Below are 10380 nucleotides of genomic sequence, written 5' to 3' on the forward strand. Positions count from 1 at the left end.
TTCTTATTGATCCACATGTATGTCTAGAATATAGTGTCTAGATCACTAAACTTCTCCTTCCACGTTTGAGATGGCTCTTTGAATTGTTGCAGGGATTACGTCCCTGTAGCATTCCATGGCTGCCAGAGCAGCTGCTTGGACCCAATCTTGATGGTCCAAAGAAGGATTATACGCGGAATTAAGGGAAATATGAGGACATCCTCTTTTGCCACTGTGTCAAGCATATACTTGTTTCCTAGCGATAGTGATAGGTTTGAAATGGGGGGCAGGGGGGGAACCAAATAAGAGGCTAATGAAAGGGAAATAGATCGAGAACCTTTAGAATTAAGCATGAGGACCAATCTAGGGGGGATGGGTAGGAATAGAAAACCAGAGCATGGGAGAGGTAAACACAGATGGATGAGACCAGGGAAGCACGAGAGGAGACAAAGTAGAATGGACAGAATGAAGGAGGAGATGAGAACTAGGGGAGGAACAGGCATTCAACTCAGTGAGAAAAATAAGCCCCGCAGAATAATCATTTCAAGGGAAGGGATAAAGAACTAGAAGCCCAAAAATCCAAATTCTGAGTTCAATGCAGTAAGGAAGATTTTCAAAATTGACGCATAATTCCAAATTAGCATGAGGATAAGACTAAATGTGTAGAAGCGGTAATTGATGTGAGTTGTTCCAGTGAGTTAATTGCTTCGTCTCAAGAGTTTCCAACCAAGAAAGATTACCAGTCCTGAGTTCCTCACAGATTCCATGGAACAACCTTCCAAAACCAACAACCTCACACCAACTTCCTCCTACCCATGGTTGACGGATTATATGCATGCAGTGAGTGTCAGCCCTTGCTTGCTTTGCCTTAGCCTGCCACCTCTTAGTATTACGTTAATATTGTTCTCCATTTCTTTCCATAATAAATCCTGAAGTTCCCTTGTAGGTCGTGATCCAATATGCTTGTACAACTTGCAAGTTTCACATAATCGAAAGTAGAAGCACTGTAGTCTCCCATAGTCAGGTTGGCATGTCATCTAGAGTGTAATGTACGGGAGACCATGCAAGTTGCCAATTGGAAGGCAACCCACCTTATTTTATGTTTATTATGCTCATCCCAAGTTGGGGAGAGCGGTCCTATGTACACCCACCGTGGAGAAATAAATTTAAATCTTTTAAAAAACAAATTCATATAAATAATTATCACTTATAAATTAAATATTAATACTATTTATTAACTAAACATATTCATATTATCATGGATATATTACCTATTAATATTATATAACAAATAAAAAAAAATATATTGAAAAGAGTTTGAGTGGGCCTAACGGTTAAGAGCATGTGTTTCCTCCTAAAAAATCACACTTTCAAAACCAAGAAAAATAAAGCTACTTGACCATGACCTTAAAAATAAATATTATTATTATTATAAATTTTTTTAGTAAAATAAAAATAAAAATAAAATTTTAATAATGGAAAACAATACAAAGTCAATGAAAATGGTGGCTTTTGCAGTACTCCTCGAAAGTAAACATTGTGCCTCTGGTCCATGGTCTACACCTCACTAATAGCTGTACCGCTGCTTGCAACTCTTACCCACCGAAATCCCATGATATTGATCTTCCTATCAAAGCAGGCCGAATGGTGGGTTACTTTGCATTTTGCACCTTATGATATGAGTGGAGTTTGATTCCGATCAGGTTGATATGCATTATTCTGTATCCATGGCCTCATGATATGAGTGGAGTTTGGTTCCCATCAAATCATGGGCCCAATTCCTGTCGAATTTGAATTCCTTTTTCCCGATCCAGAATGTTTCTCTGGTCTTAACATCAAGAATGTTATTATCTTTTTTCCGAATGGAATGTTTATACGGATCTTAACATCTTCCTTGTAATTGGGATATTTGTAACTTAACTTTATTTTTTATTAATATCTTCGTCATTAAGGAAATAAATAAATATATATTAGTATAGATTTATTTTAAATACTGATCTAATATGAGTCGAGAGATTTAATTTTTTCAGATGTAAATTTTGTTATCAAACATGAGTCTAGAGATTTAATTTTTTCAGATGTAAATTTTGTTATGAGTTGATATTGTTTAAATGTTTTGTATAATTATTTAATTTTGTAATTTTTAAATTTTTTAAATTTTTTATTATTGTTAATATGAACAAAATTTCAATTTTAATAATGTAGCCACTCGACACTTTACACATTATAACGGTAAAATAAGCCTCTAGGTTCAATTAAGTTATTCCTTGTACTCAATACATTTAAGAATATTGGCAAATCATTACTTAAAAATTTCAAGCAGCATGGTTTTTTAATAACACTGATAAATATAGTTTTTATTGAGTTTGTATTTCCTGATAGCACCCCGTACTAGCGGTCCCGCAACTAGTTTGACAATTGAGTCAGCAATAGCTTTCCCTGACAACTGAGCTCTGATAGATTTTATCAATGTATTAAAAAAAATTGATGATTAAAATGGCGGTGAACAGGAAATCTGCATTTATTAAACTTGAAAAGCATTTAAATCCATCCTGAGCCTTCAATAGCCCGCTGTTATCGGTGATTGACCTAACAGAGCATTTCGCCATGAGACCCGCGAATTGGAAGTTCACCAAGAGATTCCTCGTTGCTGCCTTGGGTTCGATCCTGCTCGCCCTTTCTGTCATCTGTCTAGGAGTTGGCAGTGCGAGTAGATCTAACAAAGAGAAAAACGAAAATGGTCTAGTGCAGATCGCTCATATTACACGTCGGAAATCGACGTCCAAGGCCGTGCAAGATGCCTGCAGCAGCACTCTCTATCCGGATTTCTGCGCATCCACAATATCAAGCTTTGCTGGACTGTCAGACAGCGAGGGGCCAATAGAGATTTTGACGGTCGCTGTTAATCTGAGCATCGATGCAGTCAAGAAAGAAAACGCTGTAGCTCGGAGCTTGTCGAGTCAGCCCGGACTGGACCAAAGACAGCGCGGTGCTCTGCAAGATTGTCTCGAGTTATTCGGTGAAACGCTCGATGAATTGTACGACACGCTCTCCCATTTGAAGAACGCGAGAATCGAGCCAGTTGTACAGCATGCCAGCGATCTGGAAACATTGCTGAGCGCAGCCATGACGAACCAGTACACCTGCCTAGACAGCTCTGCGCATTACGATTTCAGACAGAAGTTGCAGGGCGGCCTTGCAAATATCTCTCGTCTCGTCAGCAATTCGCTGGCTATGGTCAAGAATATTTCAGCCCAAGCTTCTAGCGGAGCCGTTAATTCGACTCATAATCGCCGCCTGCTATCTGATAATCAAGATTCCGATTCCGTGTTCAGAGAGTCGAATGGCTTCCCGTCTTGGATGTCCGAGGGAGAGCGAAGGGTTCTGAAAACATCTACGCGCCGTATAATACCAGACGCCGTGGTTGCCATGGACGGTACTGGAGATTTCATGAACGTTACAGAGGCGGTGAATGCAGCTCCAGAGAATAGCCAGACGAGATATGTGATTTATATAAAAGCGGGAGTTTACATGGAGAATGTGGAAGTAAACAAGACGAAGACGAATCTGACGTTCATTGGCGATGGCATAGATGTCACTGTAATTACCGGGAACCGAAGTGTACAAGATGGCTACACAACTTATCGTTCTGCTACTGTTGGTAAACATAGATTTCTTCTTCAAAGTTTTTCTGAGTTTTGCAGCTTGGTAAACATCATGCAGCCATAGATTTTAGCCTGGTCAGTTTTATTTTGATGGTAGATTTTAGCATCAAAACTTTAATGAACATATATGAAATTGAAGATTAGATTCAGATTAATTAGGTACCTAAAGGTTAGTTCAATTGGTTTAGTTTAATTGGTTTAGTTTGTCTTTCAAGATTAGATTCAGATTAATTAGGTATCTCTTAAGGTTAGTTTAATTTGTCTTTCAAGCATTTTCGCTATTTAAATTCTAGAGAAATTCTCTAAGAGTTAGGCTCTATGGTTGAGCTAGTAACAAAAAGTGATATCTAATAGCAATAAAAAGTAATATCTAATAGTATCAAATCTCCAAGACCATAAACCACAACTAAAAAAACAAAAAACAATAACAACAAAATACATTAATTAGGTGAATAGATATCTAGTGGTATAAAATTTTGAAGACCATAAACCATATATTAAAAAACCAAAAAACAATAAAAACAAAATACATTAATTAGGTGAATGGATAACTTTGAAAATTTAAAAATAAGTAAGATAGTAGTATAAGCATTAGATGTTTTTGTTTTTTAGGAATTAAGTCTTTTTTTTTGTGTGTGTAAATGTCTTTAGTCACGAGACCATGTCAATCTTAAAAAAAAACAAAGAACAATAACAACAAAACACATTAATTAGGTGAATGGATGATTAGTGGTACCAATCTAACACCATGAACCACATATTAAAAAAACAAAAAACAATAACAACAAAATACATTAATTAGGTGAAGGGATAACTTTGAAAATTTAAAAATAGGAAAAAGAGTAGTCTAACCATTAGATGTTTTTGTTTTTTTACGAATTAAGTCTATTTTTTTTTTTGTGTAAATGTCTTTAGTCATGAGACACAACAACAAAATACATTAATTAGGTGAATGGATAAATTTGAAAATTTAAAAATAGGAAAATGAGTAGTCTAACCATTAGATGTTTTTGGTTTTTTTCTAGGAATTAAAGGTTTTTTTTGTTTGTGTAAATGTTTTTAGTCATGAGACCATGTCAATCTTTAGGCTAATACACAAAAAGAAACACTGTAAAAATTTACATAATTTTGTGGGGGCTAAGTGTGATAATAATAAATTCCCCTTTTTGTCTTTCTTTTTCTGAAATTTTGCCAAACCTCATGGTTGGGATCATCTGTTGCTATTGCCAATTCATCTTCAGCACATCCGTAAAATGACTTCTTCGTCTAAATACGAACTCTCCCATACATGGGTTATCTTTATGTCGGTCCCTTTTCAATAACTGTTTCCTCATTCAGCTACTATAATACTTTGATCATAAATTTCAATGATTTAAAACATTTTTTTGAATGTATAAATATATTCACCGTTCTAAAAAAACTTGTTGACATTCAACTTCTGCAAATTACACCATCCCTACAAATTACGCAATCCCAACTTTTTAAACATCAAATCTTTACAAATTACATTACTAAAACTTAAAACTCCAAAAAAAAAAAAACCTTTACCAATTTTTAAAAAATCCTAAAAAAACAAAAACTTATAGCTTGGAAAATATTTTTAAAATTTGCCTCTTTAGTGAGAGGATGACTTGATATTCAAAAATACTTTTTAATTATGCTTCCATGCTCCTATCACTGTGTTTCGATTACTGTTCAATATATTTTGTCATTATGTTTTGATCTTCCCATATCTTCCAAAAACATTTTTTAATTTTCCGCACTTAGTGAATAGATGACATTGACCTGAAATATATTTTTCAATGATTTCCAAATTGACGGACTCTTGCGAAGTTTCTGTTGAAAGGAAAAACTGAACGGTATTATCAATGGCACGTTGAAATGAAATTTTTCAATGATTTCCAAGTTGTTCGAGTTTTGAAGACTTTCTAGGATTGTAATAATTGAAAGAAAAACTGAACTTTATAATCATTGGTGTGTGGAAATTAAAATAAATTGCAGCTGTGACTGGAGATGGATTCATCGCACGCGACATGACGTTTGAGAACACGGCGGGAGCCGAGAATCATCAGGCGGTGGCACTGCGCGTTGGATCAGATCTCGCAGCATTTTATCGGTGCAGCTTCAAAGGGTACCAGGACACCCTTTATGTTCATTCTCTTCGCCAATTTTACAGAGACTGCGATGTCTACGGCACCATAGATTTCATCTTCGGCAACGCGGCCGTGGTTCTGCAGAATTGCAATCTCCTGGCCCGGAGACCCCTGGCGAACCAGCAGATAATCTACACAGCGCAAGGCAGGCAGGACCCCAATGAAAATACTGGGATTTCTATTCAGAACTGCACTGTGACCGCCGCCTCGGACCTGGCTCCAGTGAAAACATCGTTCGAGGCGTACCTTGGCAGGCCGTGGAGAAATTACTCGCGCACTGTGTTCATGAAATCTTATCTCGACGACTTGATTCAGCCCGCCGGTTGGTTGGAATGGAATGGCAGCTTCGCTCTGAGCACTCTGTACTACGGGGAATACATGAACAGCGGCCCCGGCGCGGGCACTGCCAATCGGGTCAGATGGGCGGGGTATCAGGTGATTAAGAAATCCAAGGAGGCCAAGAAATTTACAGTGTCTCAATTCATTGAAGGCAATTCATGGTTACCTTCTACCGGAGTTAAGTATCGTTCAACTTTGACGGACCCCTTCATGAATCATCCATAAACTTGAGTCTCTCTCCACCACCACGAGGATTCATCCCAAAGTCATTGCATGAGGCCTTCCATTGCAGTCTAAATTGTTGATCACAATGTGCTCTTTACAAAGAGTTTGCAAGGTTTCTGTAATTAGCACAGGTATTAATTATAATAAGCTGTTCACGTAAGTTCACACGTTATGTGGATCATGTCCAAATAAGTAAGATCTATGACAAAGAACGATGAGCCTTTCATTAACAATGAGGGAATTAGGGTGGGGAGTATGTTCAAATAAGTGAGATTTATGATAAAGTATATGGAGTTTTACATAAGAGTTGAGTTGTTTTTAGTGAGAATTTTTGGAAGTTTTTCTCGTGAATTTTTCTAGTCTAACTTTTTTAAAATCAGATCAGAGTTTATTGAAATTACAAGTTTGATGGATAACCCTGCACAATCCAAATGTCCTAAGATTTTTTAGGATGCTCAATTCATATATACAATCAAAAAACCAATTTAAACAATACAAATGAGAATTTGACCTCAAATTTTTCTACAGATTCCTAAAAAATCCAAAAAATCCCACTAAAGACAACTTCTTTTACATAAACTGGTAAAATTTTTTTATTGATGATTACAATTTAAATAATTTGTGAGTAATTATATCATCTTTATGTTGTGTTTTTAAAGCAATTATAAAATTTTATGTTATATTTTTAAAATAGTTATAAGGATTTTTGATAGAAATTGTCATTTTTATATAAAGTCGGTTAATTTTAGTTTTTGGATTTTTAAAATCATATTTTGATTTTTATAAATATACAAGTGTTTCAAACTGTATTTTCTTATTTTTGATAATAATTTTAAAAATTAATTTTAATAATATATATAATTTTTTTATTAAATTTAATATTAATTTAAAAAGCTAATCTTAATAATAGAAATTTAATTTAAACTTAAAATATAGCTATGATTGTAATCTCTTTGTAACCTAACTAGAAGTGGGGTGTATATTTAAATTTATAAAAGATGTTAGGAAGTGACTCTTTCAAGACCAAGTTAAGAGTATTTTACCATTAAACACGATGGAGGAAAGAAGGGGAGTTAGAAACTAACCCATATCTTAATTATAAATCAAAAATTTTATTTTTGTATTTTAAAAATATTTTTTTTATATTTAAATATTTAAATTTTATATAGATAATAAAAATAATAAATATTTTTTTTTAATATATCAAAACTTAAAATCTTATTAAATTTTATAAATTTTTATTTATTTATTTTTATTTTATTTATTTATATGTAAGTTAAATGGTGGATTTTTCATTAATCAAAAGATATTACAATATCCAACTCAGAATTAAGATGTGGGAGTTGGTTTCAACTTGCCTTGTGGGAAATTAAGATTTAGATGAGTTCACACAAGTTGGATCTCTTTCGCTTGATCCTAGAGGGATTGAAGTGGAAATGCAAGGGATGTGTCTCTCAATTCTAGCTAACTGATTGCGCATCTGCTCCATGTAGAATCTCATGTTCCGTTGTTGTCTCTTACCATCTGCTAGGTTGGCGAATATATTATATTGATTTTCTTGCCTCTCTAGCAGGATCCTACCCACTAAAGACTTCATTTTCCAATATAGAAAAAGGACTTTAACATATTGCTTCCTTCTGCCCTTGGTTTGATACCAGTTGTCCAAATTCCTCCACTAACTTTGAATCGAACATAGAATGCTTGTCTCTCACTGCCATCTCCTCCAAATTATGCATTTCATTGCAGACATCAACAAAGATGGTTTCATGGAAGGCGTTCGCAGCCTCACTAGCTTGTGTTTGGTCCTAGTTGTGCCCCTGTCGACCCCGACCTCCTCCCCCACCCCTTTGGCACCGCATTCACTGGCATTACATGGTGTCCAACTAGTCATTGTGAAACTTTGTATCTTCCCAACTTAGCACACAAATATTTACGCCCAAGTTGGTATGACGCACACCTCAACAAAAAATAGTTGTCCATTGGTTCGAGCACAATTGTATCCCCCTCACATATGCAAGGTGATCCACATTGAAACACCAGACTCAATGAGACAAAAGGTGCCACACAATTTTGACACCATATTCTTTTGGAAATTGTTTTCTCTAACTCCCAAAGGGTTTAGAGAATCATGACACACCTCCAGAATAACATTAAGAAATAAATATTTCAGCAGGCTACCTTTAAAGGATTGTTATATTGAATATTGTTGTTGGCTTGAGGGGGCCTGACCCAGGTTTAGTGTTAGTTAGCCAAACAAATCCTTACACTACTGGCCCTTTTGGCATCATCCCGTGGAGCGCGGACTGAAGTCTCACTCGAAGTAGTATGGGGGGATGCTGGAACCAAGTTTCCGCACCCTTGAGATGGATGTGATGTCAGTTTATTCCAACTATATCTGCCTGCGCGTAAGTTGCTTAACCCTCTGTTCGTCCTTCAACACCTTCGCGAAACGGTACAATTGGCTTTCACGCAGCCCTAACCTGGGGTTGATATGCTTTCGCACTACTAAGGCAACGAATTGTGATATTTTCCCAATTACACTAAATATCTTACTTATCTTATTAACAGATCGTAATTAGCTTCACGTAAACAGATGTTCTTACTTACGTTCACTTAACTAATACAATTATACATATTCACGCATCATATAAGCATTAGAAGTGAAATTCATACCTAATACAACAGATGCATAAACCGCGCACTCAACTGCGGACTTCTAGGCCTCTGCGCACTCAGCTACAGAGCCACTACCTATGCTACGACCCAAAACTTAGATTTATACTTCAGAGTTATCTCTCATACATCATATCTTCATTCATAATTATTTGTCTCTAAACTACTTAGAGCTTTGATTTATTTATACAATCCCATGGTTCGCCGACCATGGGTAAATCTTTTAAAACCGACATTACATTATCAAAATAAGGGCGGACAACCCTATGACTTTTTAACAACTACGCGCTCCGCGCCACAAAATGCGGAGTGTTTACATTCGAATTACAAAAATTGGACCAAAATATGGGCTTTAAGCCCCAAAACTGCCTTGGGGGATCCCGTGCCCAACAGTCCCCCAACACAAACATTGTGACTCTCCCTCAAGTCACTCTGCAAGTGCGGAGATCTTAGCGTGAAGACCTCCCAACTTTTTTTGGATCACTGCAACTTCGGCAGTGCACTGAGCGGCTGCCTGTTGGACTTCCTGCACGCGTTGTTCGGTGATTGCTGCTGATGAACTGCTGCACTAAATCCTCTGTTGACTTGCTTGTAGTTGTGTGAGCTTTGCTTCAATGGAAGCTATAATTGTATAAGCCCCATCGATCCATGGTTGTAGGCATGCTTTTAAGACCTCTTCTTTGTGTCAAGCGGCATCCACCTGTTCCTTGAGCACCTTTGCCTGCTGCATCCGTGCAAACCTTTGTGTAAGGGAAACTATCTGTGCGGTCCCTTTTACCTCATCGTATTTCTGTTGCAACTTGCGCGCCTCTATCTCTAGGCGCTTTACGTTCGGGTCCTCCTGCAGGGTGGTTAGGACCTCGAATAGCTTTATGCAATCTGTCACTACACTGTCAACCACCGCCATTGCTATTGTAACAGTGGTGGTGCGTTATTCCCTGATCTCCAGTGGAGTTGAAGGCTGAGCCTTCAACTCTAGTTCTGCAATCTACAGGTTTAGCTCCAGTTGAACCCTGTTCATCTCTGCTCTTGTGCCGCGAACCCCTGTGGCTAACTTATGGACGCGCACCTCCATCGGGTCTTCTACCTGAATTTCCAACTCCGGGACCATCCAACAGGCTTCCTCTACGACCTGCATTATTTATTTGTTTTGCTCCTCCGCCTCATTGTGCTGCAGGCCCAACTGCTCAATGTTGATGCACTGCTCGCTCATTACCTGTAGAGTGCAACTCTCCTTGGCTTGAAGTTCTGCGGTAACTCCATCCTATAAGAGGTAGAGTGTCTCCCGAGGGAGCGCAGCCATGTTCAACCCTACCCCTTTCAAATTGCTCACCATGGGTCTGTCG

The 10380-nt window shown here is 37.2% G+C and overlaps 1 protein-coding gene across 1 annotated transcript; it reads left to right on the plus strand.

Moving 5' to 3' along the window:
• Positions 1 to 2550: 2550 nt before the first annotated feature.
• LOC149174898 (pectinesterase-like) lies at positions 2551 to 6665 on the plus strand. The gene is made up of 2 exons (XM_089419447.1): positions 2551 to 3640; positions 5646 to 6665. The coding sequence occupies exons 1-2, from the start codon at positions 2587 to 2589 to the stop codon at positions 6359 to 6361; spliced, it is 1770 nt and encodes a 589-aa protein (XP_089275573.1). The 5' UTR covers positions 2551 to 2586; the 3' UTR covers positions 6362 to 6665.
• The last annotated feature ends 3715 nt before the right edge of the window (positions 6666 to 10380 follow it).

This window comes from Pinus tabuliformis, chromosome 4_1 (genome assembly GCF_031772625.1).
Source record: "Pinus tabuliformis cultivar Carrire ecotype Pingquan chromosome 4_1, CPIR1, whole genome shotgun sequence".
Lineage (NCBI taxonomy): Eukaryota > Viridiplantae > Streptophyta > Pinopsida > Pinales > Pinaceae > Pinus > Pinus tabuliformis.